The sequence below is a fragment of the Phocoena phocoena genome, chromosome 21 (assembly GCF_963924675.1).
Source record: "Phocoena phocoena chromosome 21, mPhoPho1.1, whole genome shotgun sequence".
Classification (NCBI taxonomy): Eukaryota; Metazoa; Chordata; class Mammalia; order Artiodactyla; family Phocoenidae; genus Phocoena; species Phocoena phocoena.
The window spans coordinates 31,666,811-31,694,286 of record NC_089239.1 but is presented as its reverse complement, the minus strand read 5'-3'; the positions used below and the strand labels follow the sequence as shown (position 1 = coordinate 31,694,286).

Here is a 27,476-nt window from a genome sequence, read left to right as displayed (position 1 = left end):
TACCAGAGGCGGAGTCACCGACACTTTAATGTTGTGATGAGCCACCAGTAACAAGATGCTGCTTGGCCATCTTACGAATGCCCTTCTTTTCAACGCACAACTCTCTTTTTTGGTGCATTTTCCTACAATTTTCGAAACACTTCCTCAGTCTTTACTCATTAAATACTTCCTTCATGAGGGCAATTAAGCCTGAATTTGGGTCTCCCAGTATAATTCTGATGACAGTATTTAACAATTATACTTGTCTCCCCAAATCTCTCCTAATCTCCAGCTACCCAGTACTCATATCATAACCTTAGATGTAAGAGAGTCATCCAAGTAGTTCTCAGCCATGGTGTTCAAATAACTCACTCTGGAAATGCCCCATTTTCACATTCTTTATATACACATTATTCTTGAACTTGTTTTCTCATCTGTGGAGTGATCATAATAAAATCTATTTGTATATGTATATTACATCAAATACCACATTGTATACCTCAAATACGTAAACTTTTTATTTGTCAATTATACCTCAATAAAGCTCAGGGGAAATCTTAAAAAAATAAAACACACAATTATACTTGTCTCAGACCTAACCTATCTACATCTTTTATTCTTTAGTTTGACTCTGTTATCTTCCTGAACTTTTATGTCTATTCATTCTTCATTCTTTAAAGAATGCAGTCTACTTTCTTGTTATACTAGACAGCAGTTTGGCTGTGCTCTTTTTCCTCCAAAATTTCTCCTTTTATGTTGCTCCCAAGGCCCCAGGTAGTTATCCTTGACCTGAACCTACCATTTCCCCCTCTGCATTTTCACCTGTCATGCACCCTTGAACATTTCTAATACATGCCCTTACCAGAGCCTTGCCTATGCTGAGATTCTTATTTATATCTTAATCATTTTCTATATCAAATACTACCTCTACCTCATTTACAGCCCTCTTAAATCTTTAATCTGTGAGTTTCAGAAGATCTAGGATTCTGCTGCTACACCGTTAGCTCTGCATTTTTCAAAGCTCTATATTCTCGACCTTTTCCTATAATCATTAAAGATTATACCTCAAGGCTTTTTCATCCTTTTTTTTTTTAAAAAAACTCTGTTACCAGCTCACTTGGTTTATTCTTGATATCTTTTAAACTTTCTTATACTCTACTCTTGAAATGGTCCCATAAAAAAAAAATCGCGATACAATGTACGTAATCTCCATTGTGTTTCTGTGAAGTTTACTCTCACAGTATTATTCAACATATAGCAGTCGAATTCCTATAGTCTGTGCTAGAAAATGGATGGGCACCGAATATAAAACGCTACACTGCATATAGGGCATCTGCCATCACGTGTTTACCGAATTGATTCCTCAGTGTCATCATTATGAACCTAGATTCCTATGCGAGGCTGTAATAAAGGGTTGACTTTACAACTGAATGAGACAGTAAGGCCCCTTAACATTTTGAATTCTTGATCTCTGCTTTTTGTGGTTTCCTGCATTTCTCTGTGTCTTCTTGCTTTTATCAGTGTGGATACCAAGAAGCAACCTCTCTCCCTAACTCTTATTTCTGCTTTGGTCTCCCAAAGTCTGGAATAATAGACATTTATAATGAAAATAATGCACAAAGAGTAAATAGGCTGAGAATCTGATCCTCATTTTTAAGATGGTAGGAGTTCACCCCGAAAATAAGTTGTGGAAATTTAGTGCCTAGACTTGGGGAGCTGCACTCTATCTCCTCAAAAGCATGTTTTGCTTATTCCATGGTGCTCTACTTCTGTACGACTGTTGGATACACAGGTTCAAAATGCAGATGTCATTAAATCTGTTAGTGAGGTAGCTAAGGGTATGCTAAAAATTTATTCACCTCCAAAATGCATGTGCCATAGCCACTCCTTTAGGTGAAGAGAATAATAACTTAGGGACAGACAGTAGGCAAGGAAGCAAGGAGAGTGGTTGGTGGTCTCCACGAGCCCCCCTCTGCCCCCCCAACCCGGTTATTTGTCAGCTGTGGTTAGTCCAGGGGAGGACAGGAGAGTCCCCCCGGGGAGTTTGAGATAAAGTTGTCCTCCAAGAATAAAATCAGGAAGATTCAAAAAGGTAATGGATGAGATTAGTTATCTGTGGAAATGACATACCTTAAGGAATAGTCAGAAAGATTATGTGGAGAAATTGAGAAACACCCTGAGGAATTTGACAATGGCAGAAACTTGATTGTATCTGTGTATTTCCAGCAACAATCGAAACAAAGTAAATGGATGAAGCTGTTAACACAATCAAGCAGGAAGCTAGTCTGTTATAGTGAATAGATTAAGTGCTCTAATCACAATCAATTGTACCGTAACCCACCTGAAGAACGAAGGTACTAGCGGATACTGGGGGCTGGAGAGCCCAGGAAGCCAGGATTTGTCTGTAACCAGCTCCCTCCACCATGAGAAGGGCAGCCTCAGCCTCCACTTCCAAAACTGAACCGGGGCTGTTTCCATAGCAATTTGTATTTCAAAGGCTTAATTCACATGTAGATTTGCCTATGGGGAGAGCGAGCTTATCAGCAAAGCAGATTTCCCTATCAGTTTGGAGGCCAAAGGACTGCATTCTTAGAATTAAAATAACAGCCAAAGAGCAGTCAGTAAAACTAGTAAAGTAAGAGGATAATGTTAATTCAACAGCCACTATGGAACGCCTACCATATTGAAGCCGATGGCCTAGGAGATGGGAATCCCGTGTTGAATAAGAAAAGACCCGTGCCTGCGTGGAGGGTTACATGGAGGAAGGCAGACATTAAACAGTTATCCAGTACATTATTTTGTTACAATTGTGATTATTTCTAGGAAGAAAATACACAGGATTTACTTGAACAGAAAAAAACAAAAAACAAAAAACCCACAGAGGCCCCTGAACTGATCTGAGGTTTAGAGAAAGCTTTTATGAGGATCCCTTTGGTTGATTTACGCTTGTCTGTATTACAAAGGGGAAAGGGACGGAGCAAGATGAGAACACACACAAGTTGAGGGAATAAAACTAGATTAATACTGTGCATATAGTGGTGACAGTAAGTAGCTCAAAAATGACCTGTGACAAAACAATTATCCACAGAGAGACTATTTAGAAGACTACTGCTAATATTCCTTTAAGAGTGGCTCCAAGAGAGGCTTACAGAGTGATCCACATTCCGGAGATGATGTACTCTTCAGAAGCGAACGCCTTCCAATATATTTAGACCAGACAACAGCTTTGAAGATTTTACACCCCTGGAGTTGACCAGGAATCAGAATTACCTATGCTCGCTCCCGAAACAAAATGAAGAGTTCTGGAGACGTGTTCTGGACGCACGCAGCCCCTTTGTAGAGCACTGGACAATCGGCTACAGCGGACAAGGTCAATTTGGGGATGCAAGACTGGAAGACATAAAGGTGGAATGACTGCAAAGTGATGCTGAAATAGAGCATTCTCCTGTAATTTCCTACTCGAGCCAGAGAAGGGTTACTGAAAAGTTTTAGATCAACCAAGCACATGCTCTAAGTGGGTCTCAAGGGCACTCGAGCAGAAGCTGCGTTACCCAGGAACGTGTTAGGAGTGGGGTGCCGGCACATAAAACATGGAGCACCGACATGCTGCGCTGTGTAAGAGAGAGGAGAGAGCCCCCATGTGTCAGCTCCGCAGCCAGAGATCACAACAGAAAGGGAGCCGCAGCAGATGAAGCAGCAAATAGGTGACTCGAAAAACTGTCCCTCGTTGCAAAAACACAGAGAAAATATCTTGGAGAGATGCTCCGAGGATTGTCAAGAGAACCAGTCTTACCGGGGCTAAGATTATAAGGCATTCAGCACTGATTCTTTAAGTCTGTATCCCTTAAACTTGTATTGAGAAATTATTTGTTTAGAGTGATGCAAAACGTTATGGGGGGTTTACCAAATCCCGCCTTTTAGAAGTTTACAGTTTCCCATATGCAAGATTTGGTGCCAAGGCAGCTCAACAGAAAGGAAATCAGTACAAGAGAAGATGGAAGGAAGGAAGGAAGGAAGGAAGGAAGGAAGGGAGTGAGGGAGGGAGGAAGGAAGGGAGGAAGGGAGGGAGGGAGGGAGAGAGGGAGGGAGGGAGTAAGGGAGGGAGGGAGGAAGGGAGGAAGGGAGGAAGGGAGGAAGGGAGGGAGGAAGGGAGGGAGGGAGGGAGGGAGGGAGGGAGGGAGGAAGGGAGGAAGGGAGGAAGGGAGGAAGGAAGGGAGGAAGGAAGGAAGGGAGGGAGGAAGGGAGGGAGGGAGGGAGGAAGGAAGGAAGGAAGGGAGGGAGGGAGGGAGGGAGGAAGGGAGGGAGGGAGGGAGGGAGGAAGGAAGGGAGGAAGGACGGAAGGAAGGAAGGGAGGAAGGGAGGAAGGACGGAAGGAAGGAAGGAAGGGAGGAAGGGAGGAAGGAAGGAAGGAAAGGAGGGAGGAAGGAAGGGAGGGAGGAAGGGAGGAAGGAAGGAAGGGAGGGAGGAAGGAAGGAAGGAAAGGAGGGAGGAAGGAAGGGAGGGAGGGAGGGAGGGAGGAAGGAAGGAAGGATGGAAGGGAGGGAGGGAGGGAGGGAGGGAGGAAGGAAGGAAGGAAGGAAGGAAGGAAGGAAGGAAGGAAGGAAGGAAGGGAAATTCTAACGGACTGTGTACAAAGGGAAGGGTTCAGTTTTTTCTCTAGGTCTCTAGCTTCTGAAATCTTAACTTTAGTGAAACATTGTTTTCTTCTTAGTTCCCATCCCCTGTGAACTGTTCACTTGACATTCAAGACAGAATAGTTCACACTCCAAGATAAAGACTATTTGTTTTGTTTTCTTCTAAAAGTCTATTGGGGAGTTTTAATCAAGGAGACTTCACGGGAGTTTTAATATGTATCAAAGTGAGGGGATCCCATTTTAAATAACTATTAGGGAACCAATCACTGACCCCATAGTGGGAAGGTAGAAAGAAAAGGAGGTTTGAAAATGATGGACGGGAAACACGCAGAGAGTGAGGGCTGGACTGCTTTCAAAAGACACAAGAGGAGAAAACAACTGAAGATCACCTGCAAAGAGACTGGCATGCATAAATTATTTAATTATGCAAATACTTAATGTTGAAACCCCTTCAGAAGCACAGTATTTTAGACGTGGAAAGGGATTTTAGAAATCTTCCAGTATAACCTCTTTGTTTAATGGCTGAAGACCCCGTGGTCCAAGAGAAGTTCAGTATCTTGGCGGAGTGAGACATTATTTAGCGGCAATTATTCTTACCATTTAGAGGCAGGGCTGGAGTTAGAAACTAGGCAGCCTGACTCCCAGTGCATTCACTTTTTTTTTCCAACCTCACATCCCCATTTCACTTCAGATTAATTTACCTGTTAGAGCACACTTAAAAAAATTGTCACATGTTTATTCTAGTATATTAGATTAAATGTTTTCTAAAACACACGCAGATACTCTGCTCCAGAACAGTGGTTCACAAATTCGAGCCTGTAGAGAGGTTGCCTGGAGAGCTTGTCAAGGTGGGCCTGCCTGGGCCTCCAGCCTGGAGCATTCACCAAGCCCTAAGGCGATGCTGATGTTGCCGGTTCACATTTTTATCAGCACGTTTCCTAGCACTGGCCCTAGGGGACAGACAGTAGTTACAGTAACCATTTTTGGAAATCTGGATGAGAACAATCAACAACTTGCAATGAGTGAACAACACAGGGAAAAATGACCAGCGCCAGAGTTACTTGGTTAGCTCTAGGCATGGATCAGAGGCGTCATCGAGAGCATCTTTCCAGGCCAAAGCGGCTTTTACAAACCTTTCTCTCTGCCTACAGCCGCCTCCTGCATGCCACCTGGCACACTCCTCATCCCCAGGCTTGCCTCCTGGTGTCTTTCAGGTTGTCATGGGAGTTCTCGCCCCTATTTTCTCTTCTCTCGTATCTCTGTCACACTGAACTGTGACTGCAGCTTTGAATGCTCACTTCCCTCTGAAGACTTTAAACTCCTTGAGGCACTATTCTTCATCTACGCTTTCAGCCTCGCCCAGCAACAGGCACAGAAATAACATCTGTTGAATGCGTGCTTTTATAAACGAGGATAACTCGAGAGAAAACAAATATAAAATACATACGATAGAACGAATTCGCTGTGAGTGAAATTCATGGTTCTTAGTTGTATGTTTATTATCTTTTATTTACCTATGTATCCGTCTATCCATCTACCCATCCATTTTATCCTTAGTAGGCCTATAAATAAAATGAAAACTTCTGTCAAAACACAATAAGCACGTGAACATGTGTAAAGGTAATTTCACGGGATATCAAACCTTTAATGCAAGTATTCAGAAAGTGCCACCCCAAAGTTTAGCACCATTGATGATAATACATTCATTTATTGCTGTACTATCTCCCCTAGAGATGGGATTTTACAAAGTACCTTCTCCTCTAGTGTCTGAGATTACAATGGGGAAAAAAACCTTTGATAGAACCTGAGGTCCTTCTAAGCACATCCAGCCTTGCAGGAAGTCAGGCATTGAATTTAGTTGATGACGTTCCCGGCAGGACCCAAGCACCTTACAGTATACTCATTTCCATTTTAAGAACTCTGAAAATTTTTGGAATTTTGTCTTGTTATTAAATGTATAATCTCATATTTCTCTGGACTTGTATGGAACACACATAATTCTTTTTCCTATCAGCCCCTCAGATTTCTAGATTGTTATCACGGTCTATCCAGCATATTGCCTTTAGTTAAAAAGGGATAGAAAAAAATGAAACTGTGTTTTTTGCATTTTTTAATTTAAGAAAATACTTATCAAGTACATTTATTAATTCAAACGCAACTATATATTTACTGTATGTATCATCATTCAGATACATGTCTGAATATAATCTCATTCAGAAGGGATATACGGGAATAATAAGCACTCATGAAGAGAACTTTACAAATTGATTTCTGTCTTATCCTATCTCAGTTTCCAATTTGACAGGAGCTTTCTGGTCATCGGTAGTGTCCTTGCTTCCACATTTCTCATGTATAGAATTATATCCACATGAATACTAGGAGTATTATCAGAAGAAAACTGAAAGTGGCCATCTGCCATCCAGCCTTAGAATCGTCCTTGATTTTATTTCATGGTGACACTCCCGCCCAGTTCAAGACATAGCTGATAGACCTCCCTTCCACTTGAGGTCTCCATGTCTGTTAAAAAATGAGATACTTGAGTTTATGCAGCTGTTCACGAGCTAATTATCTGCAATCACTTCTGATTACTTAATAGGCCGTGGTAGGATGTGTGTTGGCTGCTGTGCGGAGTTTACACATTAGGTTTTAATGCGCTGATATGGTTAATTGTTGTGCTCACTGCTGCCTGCTAATAGACCATTCCTGAAAGCAAGACCATATCTCAATGGAATTTGCTTGGTTATTTTAATAAGTAATAACTACAAACTCAGATCCTAGATCTAGTGTTTACCATTTTAAGAACACACTTTTCTTTTTTTTTAGTGCCGGTCATTCCTAATGCATTCAAATTATTCAAGTTTGGAGAAAACGAGTTATTAAACTAATGAGTCCATAACCAACTCAGATAGTTAGATTTAACATTTTTCCTGCTCTGTTCAGTTTCCTAAATTGTTTTCTGCCATTGACAGCAAAATAAATTCTTTTTAAATGGAGCTAAACACTCTGAGTATAATAATATAATGAGAAAGATATATGCATATTAAAAGCAGATGAATATTTATTAATATGTAAACCAAGACGCCAAGGTGAGCGATTGGGAGTGATACAGAGATGTGCACACGGCCAGTAGGTGGGGAATTGTCATGAGACTGCTCATTTGCTTTGCAGTTTTGCATTTTATGATAGCATTTAGTCCCAAATCTAGTGCTTAGTTTTAAAACTTTACAAGGCTGTTCTTTTGTTGACTATCCATATATTTGTGTTTCTGATGGCTAAAAATGGAGGCATAGTGTCCGTATAGATGCTTTAGGCATTTCTGTCTTTCCCCTTCTGTTCATATGATCTATTTTTTCCTACCACCACTTTTTCATTTCTTCATCTCTTTTAATTTCCTGTGTTTTCCACTCCTTCACTATTCTTTTCTTAGAGAAGCAAATAGGATTTGAATAATAAATAGAAAGTATTTCAAGCCCAAAACCCCTGGCCTTTATTCTGCAACTTCCAAGAACAGTAGAGTTCATCCACTCTCCATGTGTTTGGGGGCCTTGCTCTGCCTTGTCAAGCACTGGATTCACCCCTTTAAAAATAGATTTCAGTGAATGGGACTCTATGCACTGCTGGGGCCCATCACTCTGGTTGAAACTGTGCGACCCCATGACCTGCTTTCCCAGAAACACTATAAGCAGTGCTTCCATGTGCTCAAAGCCAGAATCTCTTCTGCAGTCAAAGAAATAGGGAGAGAAGGGGGTGCGAGTGACTGTAGTTGATAAAGATTTATACTCGCTGTTGGGATATATGATTTCTATCTAGAAGAATGGATGCCTGTCTCTCTCAGTTCTTCATGAAGGAAGGCTTTTCATAGTTCCTTCATGTTTTGTGTTCCTAAGTCTCCGATGTGTCACTGGAAACTTAAAACTGAGTCTACCATCTTCTTCCTAATACCTTCCTTATGAAGTTCCAGGCTCTCCGTTCCCCAAACACGACCGCACTCCCTCCTGTCCCCACGCTTTCCTCACATTGCTCCCTTCCATCCCGAGTCCTTCTCTGTCTGGTGAAATCCACACCCTTTTTTAAGGCCACTACCAGTGCTACTTCCTCCCTGAAACCTCCCATGATAACCGCTGTAAGGGTACAAGGAGGAGTAGGAACAATGAAGATAAAAAAATGAACTCTTGTGTTTTGACGGCCAGGGATTGTGCTCAGCCCTTTAAACAGATACAGCACTTTATCCTCAAAACAGCGTTGGAGATGGTATCATCGCCACGTAACAGGTGAGGTACCTAAGACTCAGCACACAGTACCCCAAACCTAATAAAATATCATGTTCAAGGTCACAGGGTCAAGGTCAGGGTCAGGGGTGGGGCAGGCTTTGAACTAGCGGTCTGACTCCAGAACTCAATGGTTTTCTAGAATCTAAGTAATTAAACACTATACATACCATCTTGCACAGCATTGGCAGAATAATTCCTTTTTTCATTTGTTCAGAAGGCCCACGGGTTGCATCATTAACCCAGCACAGGTCCCGGTGGTGTGCACTGGCTTGCTTCTCTGCCATGGGCTCCCTAAGGGGAAAGAGTGACTTTTTACTTTTATATCCTGGGAACAAAGAACTGGCCCATCCTAGGAACTCCATTGGTAGCAGCGAAATGGAATGAATTCTTCCTTTACAGATTCTCCCCCTGTATTTTCCTTCATATTCCCTATGATCTAGCCGAAGAGGACTCTTTGCTATTCGCCACACAGTCCCTGTGCTCTGAGCTGCTTTGCTGATGCCGCACCTACAGCCTGAAATGCCCTTGCACATATGCAAATCTTCACCAAGGTGAAATTCCAGCTGCTGTCTCTCCTGAGGTCCCTCCAGCTCCTGAATCAGGTGTGGGGCTCTCCTTCCACACTCTGCGTATAGAGCTGCTATCCCTTATTATCTCTCTCTCATTTAGGCATTGGCAAGATCTACTTTAAAAATACGTATCATTGGGCTTCGCTGGTGGCACGGTGGTTGAGAGTCCGCCTGCCGATGCAGGGGACACGGGTTCGTGCCCCGGTCCGGGAAGATCCCACATGCCGCGGAGCGGCTGGGCCCGTGAGCCATGGCCACTTGGCCTGCGCGTCCAGAGCCTGTGCTCCGCAACGGGAGAGGCCACAACAGTGAGAGGCCCGCATACGCAAAAAAACAAAAACAAAAACAAACAAACCAAAAAAACCGTATCATTGAATTTTTCACATAGTAGGTGCTCAATAGAGATTACTTGAATTAAACACTAAGAAGTGATTTAAACCAGTTGACTTGGTTTCCTACAAAACGAAGAGGTTCAAACTCATGGACATTGCACGGGGTACTCACATTTTTTTTCATCTCTATATGTTATGAAACACAGGGTAGCACTAAGGCAGCCTTATGCTTTCTTTCCTTTCCAGTGAATGCATACCCTTTGATCTGAGTAGTTTGGGCCTGTCCGTGAAGACTTTCATTTAAATTACCAGAAAGATTTAACAGCTTTTAGACACCGAGGAATTTCTTTCTCTTTTATAATAAACCAGTGACACTCTTTTCAATGACATTTAAGTGACTTCATGTTTGAATAGTGGTAACAAGGTTAACAGTGCTCAAAAGACTGACATGATATTAACCTTCATCTATTAGATTCATCAAGTGTTTACCAAGTTTCTACTGTGTACAAGGCACAATCTTGGGTAAGAGTCTGTGAAGAACAAAGAAGGGTTACATACAATCCCTTAGGTGAACATCAGGAAACGCAGACAGGACAAGTAATACAACACAAGGCAAACATTAGCATAAGCTCCAGAAGAGATGTAAGTGCTGGAAAGATATACCAAGAAAAAGGAGGTTCAATTTTTTGGAAACTCACTGGAACATTTGTTCCTTCATCCCACACCCCAACTTGCTAATAATGGTGGTCTAGAATATGCGATGGCAGGTACCTTTAGAAAGTACATGAAAATAACGGATTTTTAAAAAGAATTTTAATAGAAATTAAATAAATAAAAGCAATGGAAAGTAATGGAGATTTCAAATAAATTTATAGAAATTTTAACATGACAAATTTTAGAGAAAAAAAAATGACCACGATCTTATTGTCATCTGACAATTATTTTCGTTTGTGTATGTTAGATATCTTTACATATCAACAACACACAATTCTGGGTACAGACAATTTTCTTTAATACATGGAGAGGGGAGAAGCTTATTCAAAGCATGCAAACTTCATTCAAACCACAGCCTGCGTGACACATATCTCTGACTTAATGTACAGCAAGCCAGCTTTCTTAAAGTGTAAAATGAGAAATAACAGTAATAGATGTCACAGGGCAGTCAAGAGGATTAAATGAAAGAATCTATGGAAAGTGACAGCAGCTGTCACCAAATAAGGGCTCAGAAACAGTGGCTCTTAAAATCACCTTCCTCATTTTTACCCCCTCTCTCATTGTTTTCCCCCAATCATGAAAAGCCTTTATATTCATATGATATGGTTTGAAGTACCAAGAAATAGGCAGACAAACTCCAAAGAGATGAATACCAGCAGACCACACAGCAGCTTCCAAAGGTTCAGACAATGATGAACAGATGCAGCTCTGAAGGCTGCCAGCCTGGTCCTGGTTCTGCTTCTGTGGGAACCAATGTGGTTGATGCGGAAGATAACAATACCAGTTGTCTCCGCCCGGTGGCATAAGGAGACACAGGCACAGTGGCTTCTGCCCACAGCCCTCTGCAGAAGATGTCCTAGAAGCACCAGGCAGCCCAGGGAATCACCTTCTGTGTCTGCAGACAGCACCAGAGGGCTTGATGAGGACCCACAGCAAAACCAGAAAAAAGCAGACCCGAACTGGATTGCAAAGGCTCTGAAAACTAAGCTGTCACTGGAAATAAAGCCCACAGTGTAAGTCAGAGCCTACACACTTAGCTAATCTGGATGACTGCATGCTAAAATATAATATTTACATAGGACCTAGAGCCTCCTAACATAATAACAAACATCCAGGATACAATCAAAAAATCACCTGTCCTGCCCCCAACTGAAAAAAACACATCTGAAGGAGAAAAGACACTCAACTGATGAAGATACTGAGATAAATCAGATATGAGAATTATCCGATAAGAATTTTAAAGCCGACATCAAAAAAAGTGCTTCTGGAACCAATCATAAATTATCTTGAAACCCATGGAAAATCTCACTAAAGAAATAGAAATTATTAAAAAAGGACCAGGTGGAAGTTATAGGTATGAAAAATACAATTATTGAAACAAAAAATTAGCTGGATGATCTCAGTCGTAGAGTGACGATGACAAACAACAGAGTCAGTGAACTTGAAGACAGATCAGTTTGAATGAGAGTGGGAAAAATAAATAGAGCCCAGAAATCTGTGGAATAATAACGATCTAATGATCTAATATTTGTATCACTGGAATCTCAGAGAGGAGGAAGCGTGTGGAACTAAAAAAGTACTCAAAGAAATAGTGGTTGAAAACTTCCCAAGTCTGGTAATAGATATCACATATAGACACTTAACTTTTTACAATTAGAGTTAATATAGAACCACTTCACACGAAATGTAGAAAACTTGCAATTGTATAGCTCCTTTGACCTCTTTATGCTACAGTTCTCACATCTACATGCATTATAAATCTCACAAGACTATGTTATAACTTTTTTTTGCTTTGAACAGTCCCATGTATTCTAATGAAACTAAGAGGCAAAAATAATGTTATATTTATTTAGATATTTGCCACTTAAGAGTTTCTGTATTGCTTCTTGAAGATTTGAATTTCCATTTGGTATCATCTCCATTTAGCATTTACTTCCATGAGCATAGTTATAATGGCTGCTTTAAGATCCTTGGTAGATTCCAACATCGTGGTCATCTTGGAGCTGGTCTTGGGTATTAGTCTTTTCTCTGAATCTGGGTCACATTACTCGGGATCTTCTTATGTTGCATAATTCCCGACGGAACCCTGAACATGTGAGTATGATATGGTGGAGACTCTGGATTTGGCATATTCCTCTGGACAGGAATATGATCCTGTCTAGAGGAATGTTGATCCTTTTGTCTAGGGCAAGTGGGTTCAAAGTGCAAATTCTCTTGGTTCAGTTCTTTTATCTATCCAGTTCTTTTAGCTGCTCTGTGTTGTCTGCCCCACGCCAGTGTGTGTGTGGTCCAGGGGTCATTCAAGGTCATGGGTAGTTTAGACGCAGAACTTGGGCCCCCATCTTGGAATCTCTTCTGAGATTTCCCTCTTCCTGGTGGCTGTGGTTGGCCAGACTGTCTGCTGGCTCTTCAGCCCAGAAAGACTCTGGGTTGAAACCGACTTTGTGCTGCCCTCAGGATAAAAAACCTGGGAAATTACCTCCAGGTAATTCTTCCACATTTTACACACCTCCAGAATCTGCCTGCTTTTGTTCACTCTCCAGTATTGTTTTTTTGTCCAGAATCTGAAGCTGGGTTCAGTTGGAGCTTACCCCACGATGCAAGCAGAAACCTCCTTGAGATTTTGATGGGAAGTTTCCTTAAAACTCAAAATTATGTTTGGAAGAATGACATTTTTAAAACTTTCATTCTCTCCAATCAAGATCCTGCTTTGCCTATCCATCTGATTCTTTGATGTTTGTCAGTAAAATGTTCTTTGTTTCTCAGTAGATAAGTCTCTAAACTTACATTGAAATCTATTGTGTTTCACTTGCCTATATTTCTTTGTAATTAATTTGCTAATTTTTGGAGACTAGAATTTATGGAAGCTTGATTTGCAGTAGGCCTTTTCCCTTGTTGTACAATTAATTTGTAGTTGTCTTCTGAATACACACTCTGTGTACTTCACATCATGTCACTAAGACCATCAATGGTCCAGTCTCATTCCTGGTTTCTCTGTAGTTATTACCCTGTTGAGCAGTTTAGGTGAAGATCACTGATCTTAGGTTGGTTCTAATTGTGGCTCTTCAACATAGAATTCAAACACAGGATGGTGAAATATGCTCTGTCCCTGCTGGTAATTTTGTATGCTGTTAACTTCTAGAGCTCTGCATGGGTCATTTAGTTTTAGAAGGGGGAAGGGTTCCAGCCATCTTCCATGCTGTCCTTTTTTTTTTTTTTTAAAATAGATTGAACCAGCTCTGAATGGAATTTTCCACCAACATGCAGAAATGCATTGATTAATGTTTTTCTTTTCTTTGGGGAAATAATAATACCTGAACTAAATTTTTAAAAAAAGGAGAGGAGTTAAAACTAGAAATAAAAAAATAATATCACATTAAGCTTCTGAAATGAACTTTTAAAAATTAATTAATAGGTATTAAAATCAAGATCAAAAAAGTTTAAACCAACTTCTCTTTTAAAGATATAGAGATGACTTCTTTTCTTAAATGTTACTTTTATATTCTGAATCCCCACAGCTTTTCACAAAAATGCATTTGAAGTTATGCAAGTGTTTGGCATATCTCTAGCATCTAGAGGAACTTTTTTTTTTTTGCCGTACGCGGGCCTCTCACTGTTGTGGCCTCTCCCGTTGCGGAGCACAGGCTCCGGACGCGCAAGCCCAGCGGCCATGGCTCACGGGCCCAGCCGCTCCGCGGCTCGTGGGATCTTCCCAGACCGGGGCACGAACCCGTGTCCCCTGCATCGGCAGGCGGACTCTCAACAACTGCTCCACCAGGGAAGCCCGGAACTTGATGTTTTTATTTATTTGTTTGTTTATTTATTAGTTTTGGCTGCGTTGGGTCTTCGTTGCTGTGCGCGGGCTTTCTCTAGTTGCGGCGAGCGGGGGCTATTCTTCATTGCGGTGTGCGGGCTTCTCATTGCGGTGGCTTCTCTTGTTGCGGAGCACAGGCTCTAGGTGTGCGGGCTTCAGTAGTTGTGGTGCGTGAGCTCGGTAGTTGTGGCTCGTGGGCGCTAGAGAGCGGGCTCAGTAGTAGTGGTTGCTCTGCAGCATGTGAGATCTTCCTGGACCAGGGCTCGAACCTGTGTCCCCTGCATTGGCAGGCAGATTCTTAACCACTGTGCCACCAGGGAAGCCCTAGAGGAACTTGATGTTTGTTGAATAGAAAAAAAGAAGAAAATATGATTTTCTATAACGAAGATCCCATTTCTTACATTTCATTTAAGAAAACAAGAAGTTCCTTTAATCATATGTTATGAATAGTGGTGATACCTGAGAAATTATTCAGTTCAGACAGAATACCTTATTATTTTATTGTACTGCATACTCTACTCCTAAAAAAAAAAATCACTGCTTCCCCAAAGAAGATACAAGAGACTAAGAGCATACTAAAAATACTTTATTGTCATAACTAAATGCATTAAATATACATTCTAAATGGAATATATTGTATATTTGATAAAACACATAGAGCATCATTCATCAAGGCAAAAAAAAAACACTGAATGAAAAGATGGCACACAAATAAAAGGAAGAGTTCTCAAATACTGCAATAACTTTAGCATCCTGGAATAATGTTTATTCCTGGCCCATTTTCTGCCCATTGGAAAAAACCACACTGTTTTTCCTTCCCAAGAGGGCACACAAAAAAATTCTTTCCATTATTAGGTCCAATCTTCAACACTGTTCTCATGATGGAGCGTTTGCCATGGCTGCAGAATGGGAAGGACAAATCTGCCCACTGGGGAGGAAAAACAGATTGTAAAGTTTAGATGGAAGGTAGAATGACAGGCTGAGCCTTGACGCATTTGATTAGTACTGTACTGTCTTCACTGCTGTTCCTATTAATTTGACATTGTAAGATACACGTAAGTCATTAGTCGTTGCCCCTAAAAAACCTTATATCCCATAAGAAGCATCTCTAACAGATTCGCTTGAATCACACAGAAAATTGTCATAATTCTGAGTTTCCCTCTGTCCAAAGGCATATTTACAGAAGTTCCTTCACTTTATTGAAAATCTCTCTGTAAAGCAAATCACCAGTGTTCCTGATATAGCTCTGTTTAAGCTATTAAGGTCAAAGATTTGTTATGATTTTAATATTAACCTTCCTTAGTCTCCTAGGAAAAGAAAGCATCCAATACAGAACTACCAGGACTAATTCACGCAAATTCCATTGTATTATTCTTATCCTTATTAATTTTGGCCTCAAGAGAGCTACCCAGAAGGCTGTGATATTGTTAATATTGCTAATAATATTTTCTCCATTACATCTATACAAGCTTTGAGGGGAGGAGATCAGGAAGTTGAGTAGGATGGAGCCACATCTCGGGCAGGGGTTATGCTCTAAGATCATGACCACATTTTCCCTGGGGAATTCCTTAGGAAGGTATCACACTGAAGACAGATCATTTCTCTCTCAGCAAGCCCAACCAGAAAACTTTGCTCCAGTGCCGAGACAGATCCATATTTTCTTTTTCTACTTAGGCACCAGATGAAGCAGCTGGGAAAAATATGTATCTTTAAACCTTAGGATCACAGTCAGAAGTGAGAGGCTCTCGTTCTGTGGAAGGCAGAAAGACTGACCAAAAGCGCCCAGATTCCTGTCTTGTATCTCACACTCATTTGCAGGGACAAACTCATAGATTGAAAGGTTGGGGAATCACCTACATCTAAACTGTTATTGTGCCATCACTTGTTTTGGTTAAGCCTGTGTGGTAGGATTTGCTACGTTTACTGTAAATCCAGGGCATGTAAATTATTTCCCTGGGTTCTTCTATCCAGTGCATAAAACAAAGGTTTGGATGTCACACTGAAGTCAGGAAGAGCAAATATCTATCTTGGATTATCAGTCACCTGGGTGACTCAATACCTCTCTCTTTGTAAGCCAGGGGGGTTACAAATATGATACACTCTAATAATGGAATAGCTGTCATTTGATTAATTTTTCTTTTGGGGATGAACCTCTTAGAATTTTCAGTTATTCAGCATTCAGGTTTTAGACTAAATGTCAGTCAGCATGGCTTTTAAATTTAAAGGTAAAACCAGAAACGGACTGCTATTTGTTACATTTTAATAACTGAAGTATTCAAGGACACTATCATTAAGCTTGATAGGTCGTACACGTACTTCGAAAAATCCACATTGTGCTTCTCTCGGTAGAGGACAAGCATAAAAGTGCCTGCCCTTGTTTTCTCCATCCTTCCTCACCACTTGTAGAATGCAGGGGCGGTCATGTTTACTGCAGCGGGGACTGCAGGCATTTAATGAACGAGGACCACCTGGAGTGTTACTCTGACGCTCCCTGTAATGACAAGTTACACAATAACTGCACCATGATCGTGCTAAAAGGGGTCATTCACACCACCTGACCCCGCATCGGAATCCTGCCTGTACAAAGAGACGGTACCAGAAAGCGACCACCATCAACTTCCCGCAGTTGCTGGGTTGGCCAAAAAGTTCGTTCGCTTTTAAGTAAAAATAAAAGACATCTTTCATTTTCACCAAGAATTTTATTGAACAATGTATTCACTAACTGAACGATCTTTTTGGCCAACCCAATACATACACTCCTACATCTTTTTTTTTTAATAGTTTTTTTTTAAATTAATTAATTTATTTATTTTTTGGCTGTGTTGGGTCCTCGTTTCTGCACGAGGGCTTTCTCCAGTTGCGGCGAGCGGGGGCCACTCTTCATGGCGGTGCGCGGGCCTCTCACTATCGCGGCCTCTCTTGTTGCGGAGCACAGGCTCCAGACGCGCAGGCTCGGTAATTGTGGCTCAGGGGCCCCGTTGCTCCGCGGCATGTGGGATCTTCCCAGACCAGGGCTCGCACCCGTGTCCCCTGCATGGGCAGGCAGATTCTCAACCACTGCGCCACCAGGGGAGCCCCTACATCTTTTTAATTCTTGGCTTTCCCAGGTAATTTCCTTCCAAAGCTACCTGTTTATGTAAATTAAATTAGGCGTATCATTTACATTCTCAAGAACAGAAACAGCTGAATTGCACAGCCAATCTTCTTAGTTTTCATTTGTGACATCTGGTTCTTTTCTTACCCAACATGACAGGGTGGCTACTTTTATTTCTCTTAAAATATTCTCAAGTCCAGCTGTCCCCTGACGTCCAAAGGAACTAGAGTCACAATCTTCTCCAATTATTTTCTCATCAGTAGCAAACTCTCATCAATGGTTCTGACAAGGCCAAAGAGATCTGCTGTCCAATTTAAAGACAATTTTCTATGCTCTTCTTTGACCAAGTCTACCTTAATAGTTGCAATCGTATTTCAGCAAGTAACAGGCTGCCTGGCAGAGCAGAAAAGTGTATTTTGTAAAGCTAGCGAGGAAGCTTTAGTCTCCTCCCATGATTAGATCAAGAGTGTCTGGAGGTTACCCCTGAATACAGTGTCTACAGGCCAGAAGCCGGGCTTCCACTGTAGCTGTCTAGGTAGAATTTTTTCTTTGAAAAGGAGCTTCATGATTATTTTTAATTTTTTTATATTTTGCATATTTTAATAATGCCTTTATAAAAGTCTTCTTAATAAACCAACTGAAGAGAAAAAGAGCTCTTATTAAAATCAGAAGTCCTTCCCCTTAATAGCCCCATTTTTAACTTTTTAATGATAAAGTTCTTCCTTTCTTTTTTCGTTAACTTCTAAAGAACAAAATACCATTCTTAAATGATTTTTTTAAAAATACTTATAAATCAGGGTTGGTTCCCTTTTCCTTGCTTCCTAAACCACATTCTTCCCATACTTGTTCCTATAATGATGCCTTGAGGCGTCATATCTAATCAAAATGTTCAGAGTGTGAGATATTTTTTCCAGTTTTATTGAGATAGAATTGACATACAAGGGATCTTTTATTTGTGGTGAAATTGGTTTACACTCGTTTATAAAATAGATGCTTAAATATATTTCTTTAAAGGGATGGACTCAAACATCCTGAAGTTCCTGAAGCTGCTTGGGCAGCAGGCGTGTGCAAGATGAAAGCAGCTGTGGGCACTGCTAAGGACACTGTTATCATTAAATATTTCTCCAGCAGCTATTTTGCTGGTAGCGTTTTCAGGGTAGGGGATAGTGGCTTATATTTTAGCGTCACGGGGGATGCTAACCAGAAATAGGCAGGGTGACAGGCAACAGACTTCTCTTTTCCAAACCCCCTTCACTTCAACAGCCCCTCTCCCCAAAAGAGGCAATATTAAAACGTTAACTTCAAGAGAAGCTGAACATCTGGGTGGTTGTAGAGAAGTTGAGTGATTTCAAAATTGAAGCAAGTGGGTCATAAACAGTGCTTAAAAAAAACTTAGAGGAGGAACACAGAAGGTTAAGAATCTTAAAGGAAAGAAACTGGTGCTTTCGTTAAAAAAAAAAAAGTACACACATGCAAACAGTTTTATATATTATTTAGAAGGCTGTCTGAGGTAACAATTAGTTAAACATTTTCAAACCCACTTGCTTCAGCCTAGAAATCTCCAGAGTTTTGCAAATCCAGGGAGATGTTTAGATTTTCCTACTAGCAAAGCTTTCCTGGAGAGGAGCATGGTGGAAGTCAGGATTCAGGTAGAAAGGAAAGATCCCAGTGTTTCCTATAGGTTCCTCATTTCTGTCTTCAATTCTGTTTCTTCCTTGGTATAAAGTTAAAGGAGAAAATAGCCACATGCTATCTTATCCCGGCCCTTAGAGTGTGGTCCATCTGACCAGAAGCATCAGCATCACCTGGCAGCTCCTTACAAGTACAGAATCATCCTCCCCTACTCCAGATCCCTGGCAGAATCGGAATCTGCATGTTAACAGGGCTCCCAGGTGATCCATATACAATTACGTACTGAAGCACTGAGTTAATGTAACCAAGACACTGATGCCATCTGTGAACACGTCAGCTCTAAAGATGTACAGGGAATCTTAATTTTATGATAGCAAACATTATCCAGGGTAATTAAATGTTCTGATTAATTGAGGACATCTTGGTTCCTCTTTGTTTCAATCATTACTTTAAAAACTTTCGAAAATGTAGCAGAGCATTTTCTTGGGTAAACTTAGCATATGGGATAGTTTAACTTATTTTGATAACTAGGACCATCATTTTGAATACTAATACTGGATTATAAATGGTCAGTATAATAGATCAGGGTTGGAAAATCTTTTTCAGAAGGGACATACGTTTAGGCTTGTGGGTCTTATGGTCTCTGTTGCAAAATACTCAAATCTGCTGTTTTAGCATGAAAAGCAGCCAGAGGGAATATGTAAACCAATGGGAATGGGATGTGTCCCAATAAAACTTTATTTATAAAAACAGGGGGTGGGCTGACTTTGGCCCTTCTGGCTGTAGTTTGCTGAGGTAGAGGTCGTCATTAGAACCAAGAGTAGTGCTTAATGTATAATAGGTTCTTAATAAATACTTATTAATAAATAAACACTGAACATGTTCAATAAGCATTGTTCAAGTAACACTGAACAGAGATCAGATAAAAACTATTATCAAGAAGGAAGACATTACCAAGCACAGGTTTGTAAGTTTTAAAACGGGTATTTTTTCAGTGATCAATTTATCATGGTTTAACTTATTTCACAGATAGGGTGATTCATTATAATAAAAACACTGAACTGATCAGACTCACTGAATGTAGATTTTGTAGCTCAGCAGTATTTCAAGGATCGTAACAAACAAACAGAGGTTAAATGACTCATCCTGGATGGTCCCAGGTGGTTCTGACATCCTTGGGGACTGAAAACACCAAAAGGTGAACCAGAAGCACGAACGAGAGGTGAGTGCTTCACTGGTGACTAGAGGTAGAATCTGGCAACCCTGATGGCGGCACACCTGAGAAAACGTTACTGATTTTCATTTCACTCATCTACGTGAGCCTTTGCGTCAGCTCAGGAAAAGCTTCAACCCAAAACACGTTATGCTTCTTTGAAGTGGTTATCACTGTGTTTTGCTCTGCGTTTACAATAGATGGATCAAAGACTTAAAACTGTCTAACAGTCATTCTTAACTGCTTAAAAATTGGTTCAACGATCTAATTTATAATCCAGTAGCTGGATAAAATTCAAGTCTATCTAAAGACCAATCTGAAAATATGCCCCATCAACATGGCATGTATCATGTGGTGATGAGAGCAGTAATTAAGAGAACAAAAGGCAAATTAATTACCATACAATTATTTAAGAAACAATGAACTGGCTATAAATTCTCTGAGTGGACCACCTGCTTTAATCCTATTATGTTGTGAGCTTCTGCTCGGCATCTTGTCCACAAGATGAACACTGTAGCTGCCAGACAAGGAGAAAAATGAAATAAATGACAGTAATTTGCAATTTATTCCTTGTAAAGTAGCTGGGTGCAGAAGAGCTGCTGCTGGGTGAATGTATTTCATCACTTGACATTTATTCTGCTAGTTGATGTTGATTGATTTTGGAGTCTCATTCCTGGGGTTCTTACATGCAACACATACGCACGCTGCAGTGTTTCTAAGTAAAGCTGTGTGCTGTGATTAATCATATGACCCTATTACTAATGGCTTATGAAGAAATCTTTAAAACTTAAGGTTACATTAATGTTTTTTTAAATCCATAATTCATTAGTTAAATTGTCTGAGACTTTCTACAAAGCACTAAGGAAATAAAAATACGCCAAGATACTTCATTTGAGTACAACAAAAGCCACAATATTTTTAAATGATCACATCTGCTTCTTTCCACTTAAGCTACACAACAGAAAAGGCTGTTCAAAAATGATTTTCCTACAGCATAGCCTCCCAACTCAGACACTCTTAACTAGCTCCTTCATGAACTTCCGTCATGACACATTAATTAGTGTTCAGTGAAAAGGTGGCGTACTGATCAAGTCAGTTAAAAGTTTGCCCGCCATAGCTTAACTCAAATGTCTATATTTTTTGAGTATTATGGACAAAAGTCAAACCAGTTATTATACATGATTATGAACAACAACAACAAAAAATCAGCCAAGGATAAACGATCAAGATTAACTGATGGTAAAATTAGAGTCAGTACAAGAAACTCGAGATTAAAGCATCTATTGACCAAAAAACATCTCAGAATTCTGTTATTAAAGGATTCCCAGAGGTTGGTCTAGGTTTGTGCAATGGTGGTCCTTCATCTCACTGCCCAAAGAATCTTTCCATCAGCAAAGACATAGCTCATCAGATGAAAAGCTGGAGATCAGAACACTCCTAAGATTATTTTAGATCCCGTCCACAGCAACTCTTCCTCTCCTCATCCCCCACTGGCAAGAAAAGGCATAGGGGAAGAAAACTCACCTTCACTCCGTTTAAAGTACTCTTCCCTGGGCTTCCCTGATGGCGCAGTGGTTGAGAGTCCGCCTGCCGATACAGGGGACACGAGTTCGTGCCCCGGTCTGGGAAGATCCCACATGCCGCGGAACGGCTGGGCCCGTGAGCCATGGCCGCTGAGCCTGCGCGTCTGGAGCCTGTGCTCCGCAACGGGAGAGGCCACAGCAGTGTGAGGCCCGCGTACCGCAAGAAAAAAAAAAAAACAAAAAAACCTCTTCCCTTCATTTAAAGGTGCTGGATATACAGTGTCTGCTTTCTGAAGGAAAAGAAAATTGTGGAGAGATCTCTCTCCCTGAGGAGGCATAATATCAGGTGTGAGAGGAGCCCCAGATAAAGAAATTAAACAGGTCGGGGAAGACCATTTCCAGGATCTGCCAATAATCATTAAGGAACAAGGATGACATTGTTTATTAAAATGTCTCTGTCTCTGGTGACAGCTACTGGGGGGTCTTCTCCTGAACATGTAGCTGGTAGTCTCGTAAAACGTATCTGATCTGGTAGGGTTCATTAACTGGAATTACAACTTTTTAATTTCAGGTCCAAAAGTAGTACTCACGCTCTTTGAGCCTTTTTGGTTGAAACAAATACCACACTCCCTGCCCCCTGGCTGTTTGAAATACAGTCAGTTTCTTTGGCAGAAATGTCACTAAAAATATCTCAGATCCCTCTCTTTAGAACAGAAGACATTTACTAAATGTTATGAATGATAGTTTCCCTTCTAGAAGAACTCTTTCATCGGAAGGAAAGCTTAAACAAAACTGCTAACAGTGGAGACTGCTAACCGGTAAGATTATGGGGGATGTAATCATTATTCTTTATACTTTCCAATATTTTCCAAACACTCTGTATTAAGCATGTATATGGTTACAGCCAGAAAAAAGCAAAACACAACTTTCTACAGATAGAGGAAATTCTGTTTTTCATTCCCTTCCCTTCTCTAATATTATAAGCTAGAGGAGGCAAGGGAGGCAAATTACTGTAATAGTCTTTCAGGGTTTGACTGACATTTCCAAGATCAGTTCAGCTTCCTCAGCAATGGATGATCTTTCTGCATTCTTAAAACTTACGCAAATACCTTAAAGAGCAAGGTTAGAAGCATCATACCTGTTAGAAAATCCAGGTTTGCCACTTTTGAGATCCCGTGATGAGCAGTGGCTTGTTTTTAATCTTTTATATGCTGGACTCAATAATTCAGAGGGAGAGCAGACCACAGATGATGTGTTTACTTTGTTAGATAGTTGAGTTCTGTAGTTTGTTCTCTCCTTGGAGGGGTGCGCTGCATCACTAAAACAAACGTTAGTAGGAGGGTTTGGAAATTCCCCGTCTAGTATCTGGTTTTGGCTTTCTCCTCTTTCCAAAGCACTGGATTTATTGCTGAAATCCGTCAAAACAAGGGTTGTAGTTCCAAATGCAGTTTTCCTGTTGATCTTCACTTCCGTCCTTGGTTTTCCAAAGCTATTACAAGGGTATTTCACTAAACTGTTAAAGGCGATGGGTTTCTCTTCATTCTTGGGTACCGAATCTGGAAGGAGAGACCAGTAATTCTGCATTATTCCTATAAATACACTGACTGTGTGAAACATCTTTTCATTCGATTAAAACATTTAGTTCATTTATCACAGTGACCTCATGTATAGAACTAATAATACAAAGTGAGCTTGAGCAATTCAGAGTTAACCACCCTCAGACTAGGAAATAAAGTACCGTATGAAGTGCAACATTTCCAGGGACTCAGAGATGGGTTTAATAAAGATTTCTACTTGTTATGCTTTATGTTACGTTTAAGCATTTAAAGGTTACTGAGCTATCAATTTTGTTGCTATTAGGCCAAATATTAAAGCAGTGTAAATAAGAGGTGACACCCCACAAAGCTTTCGATCAGCAGTTAGAGCCTGTATCTAGATTATCAGGAATGCTTCTGTGAATGACAAGACCAAGTGGAAGGCCTATTAAAATTAAGTAAAGATGAATTACAAAGATTTACATTTATTAAATATGTTTCAAAAAAGCGTCCTAGGATTTTGCAATCTGTAATTTATTCTAAAGTGCAGTTATCTGCCTTTCATACTCAGAAAAAAAATAACAAGAAAATAATTGAGATGTGTAAAGGCATTTCAGAATGTCAGAATAAATGTGGGAACCTAAGACTGGGGTTTTCTGAGGGCTCTCTGTTGAACGATACTGCAGAGGGAGGGACAGAAATAGGAGACACAGTCCCTTCTGCTACTAGCAAAGCTGTATATGGGGTGATGCCTGCATTTCTGGCCCAGCGAACACAACACAACATGACAGCTCACACAATGGGGGGTCCAGAAGAATGAACTTTCTCCCCTAATTGAAGAAAGAAAGAACACTATTAGAACACAGGAGAAGCTGCATCAGTGAGATGGCTCTTAATCACAGGTTTCCTCTGAGGTTCTACATCCTCTGCACGCACGAAATTGTGAGCTACGAAGAGTTATTCTGAAGGATTTCAATGAAATCAGTACAATTGTCTGGGTAAAGATTTTAATAACAAGGGGTAGGAGGCTAAAGAAGAGAAAAAACTCAGCATTTTCCTATTCCACCTGCAATGATATTCTTACAGAAATCCTCCCTTTCAATTTATGAAACACTTGGACTGAATAACAAACTCAAAAGTTGCTGAAATCTGCATAAAACAAAGCTTTATTGAATAATTCATTAGAAACAGTAGAGAACAGATGTGATCATCTCAGTTTTTTGAGATACAACGGCACATACTCTTTTAGCACAAGCGTGTTTCCCCCCCGTTAAAAAAAAAAGGGCTCAACAGAATGTCAGCATCGTTTACATGCAAAGGCTGGCAATTCCTTTAAACCTTTCAGAAAGAGAGCATTTTACTTTGTTATGAAATATCAAGACGGAACAAGACATGTACCTGACTTTGTATAATTAACCCTCTTTGAAATGGAAGGCACTCGGAATCAAAATTCACTCTTACCCGTAGGCCTTGAAGTCAGGCAAGCATCACATGCTTCAGAAGACGGCTTATTTATTAGCGTACAGACCTCACATGTCCACTGCTCTTCAGACTTCCGGGCCACAGAGTCCATAAGATGACCCCCTCTGCTGGATGGCCAACTGACTGTAGTATTTCTAGCTGGCAGCCTGCTATAAGAGAACTTCTAAAGTTAATCATTAACACTTTCGTTATTGTCTTGTTCTTATACATTCTGGATATCTTAGAAACAATTACAGAACCATTAATACCCAAACGCTACATGTTTACTATTGCTTAGAAGTTCTCTCTCTCTCTCTCTCTCTCTCTCTCTCTCTCTCTCTCTCGGAATAAAATGTTTTTACTTGGGCCCTGCTGATTGCTTTTAAAGACAGAAATAACAAAAGTTTTAGAGTCAAAGAGTTGTGTGTGTGTGTGTTTTTTAAACTAACTAAAAATATTTGACATAACCACTAGGGAGCATTTCTCAACTAGTTTTTTTTGGTTTTTTTTGCAGTACGCGGGCCTCTCACTGTTGTGGCCTCTCCCCTTGCGGAGCACAGGCTCCGGACGCGCAGGCTCAGTGGCCATGGCTCACGGGCCCAGCCGCTCTGTGGCATGTGGGATCTTCCTGGACCGGGGCACGAACCCGTGTCCCCTGCATCGGCAGGCGGACTCTCAACCACTGCACCACCAGGGAAGCCCTCAACTAGTTTTTTAAGTAAGTGGAACTCTTCCCAAAGCAAAACTAAAATATCTTTATTCAAATTAGGGAGGAAATGAGTCATGTAGAAATTAGAGCACTGAATGTAAGATGAGAAAAGTTTTACATTTACTTCGTGTGCCTCTGGAATTTCTCAGTATCTGCTGGGCACTAAATCAACTGATCTATAATCTGTAACGCTGGAATTCCTAAATGACTCCGTACTGTTACAGGAAATGCCTTTCTAAAGCTCTGATACAGTCCTGCTCTTTAGCACATGGCTCTGGGGCTACAGAGCACATCACGTGGTTTAGCAGCCAATGCAGTGTCATGGATTCCTTTCATGATTCCAAACATTAATATTGAAAAAAAGTTCTTTCAGTAAAGGCTTTGTACCTTACATTTCAGAACATGAGTTCTTTGACTTTCAAAGGTAGCCTTGTCTTCTATAACATTTTGCTCCTACGCATAATTGTAACAGGTTTAAAATTCAGACTTGTCTGGTAAAATCATAAATAGCATAAGAAAATCTGAAAGTAAGACACATCTCATTATGATTTTTTTAATCTTTACTTACCTTGACTTTTAATGCCATTCAACATTTCTTATCCCTGTAGATCAACTATACTTCAATAAAATAAATTTTTAAAAATATTTCTTATTCCTGTGGAACAACCAGGCCTTCTATAGCATTTACTTCACCTAATCCCTGCCCTCTACTAACTTACTCTGAGGCAGCGTCATACATTTATTCATAATTAAGTAAACACAATTTAAATAACCTTCAGATTTTCAATGTGCTCCAACTTTTAACCATTTTCATCTTCTATCCTATAAATTTCATTAACCATGAGGGGATATTTATTGTTACATAAAGAAGCTCTGGAAGCATTCTCTCCTTACTGCTCCATTTCTTAATCGTCTACTAATGAATTCTTTCCAATCTCCAGTTGGACGTGTAACAGGAATTCCAACCTTAACCTGTCTGTAGTGGGCTGAATGATGGCCTCCTAAAGACAGCAGGTCACAAAACCAGGAACCTGTAAATGTTACTTTATAAAGAGGATCTCTGCAGATGTAATTAAGGATCTTGACATGGGGAGATGATTCTGGATTATCAGGGTAATCTCTTAATGCAAACACAAGTATCCTTATGAGAGAGAGGCAGAGGGAGATATGATACACACAGAAGGGGAGAAGGTAACGTGACAACACAGGCAGAGACGTGAGGAGTCGTGTAGCCACAAATGAAGAACACTGGCAGCCACCGGAAGCTTGAAAAGGCACGGAATGGATTCTCCCCTAGAGCCTCCGGGAGCATAGACTGGCCCACAGCTTGACTTTGGCCCGATGAAACCAATGCCGGGCTTCTGGCATCCAGAACCGTGAGAGAAGAAATTTCTGCTGCTTTAAGCTGTCAGGTTAGTGGTAACTTGTTATGGCAGCCATGGGAAACTAGTACAAGTAAGTCAGGACCCCCTGCCCCACCCGCAACTCTGCTAGTTTGTCACACCTCAGTACATGGCATCACCATCACTCAGTTATCAGGCCAGAAACCTGTGAGCCATCCTGAACCCTTCTTACCCTCATAACTGGTCCACCAGCAAGTCCTGCAGGCTCTGCTGCAGAGGCAAATCTACTAGAAGCTCACGAAGCCTCCACGGCTTGCTGTGCTATCCTCTGTGGATCGGAGCGGCAGGGTGCAGAGTGGGGGCAGTCACTCCAGCTACACGGACGCTGAGGACACTGTCGCTGGTGTCAGTCCTGGGGCTCTCTCTGGGCAAGGCCCACGTGCTGCCAGCACCCGCTCATACCTGCTCGGTGCTCAGGGACGGTGTGCCGGCCTGGCACAGGGAGCAGATGCACTGTCTAAACTTACAGGACAAGCGATTCTGCTCCATTCCTCTTAGGGGACGTTATGGCCTGGGCTGCGAGTGCACTCAACACAGGCGCCACCCACCACTGACCCACAGACAGCCTGGTAGAGGCGCAGGGCAGGGACAGC

At 41.1% G+C, this 27,476-nt stretch overlaps 1 protein-coding gene across 1 annotated transcript in view; it reads right to left on the bottom strand.

The window, feature by feature from the left end:
* Positions 1 to 15,058: 15,058 nt before the first annotated feature.
* The window catches only part of NEIL3 (nei like DNA glycosylase 3), a 41,751-nt gene continuing 29,333 nt past the window's right edge, over positions 15,059 to 27,476 (bottom strand). The window contains exons 7-10 of the mRNA XM_065899982.1: positions 24,772 to 24,941; positions 22,914 to 23,331; positions 16,630 to 16,804; positions 15,059 to 15,241 (exon numbers count right to left, since the gene is read on the bottom strand). Coding sequence (XP_065756054.1) covers positions 15,059 to 15,241; positions 16,630 to 16,804; positions 22,914 to 23,331; positions 24,772 to 24,941 — 946 coding nt within the window. The remainder of the gene's footprint in view (positions 15,242 to 16,629; positions 16,805 to 22,913; positions 23,332 to 24,771; positions 24,942 to 27,476) is intronic.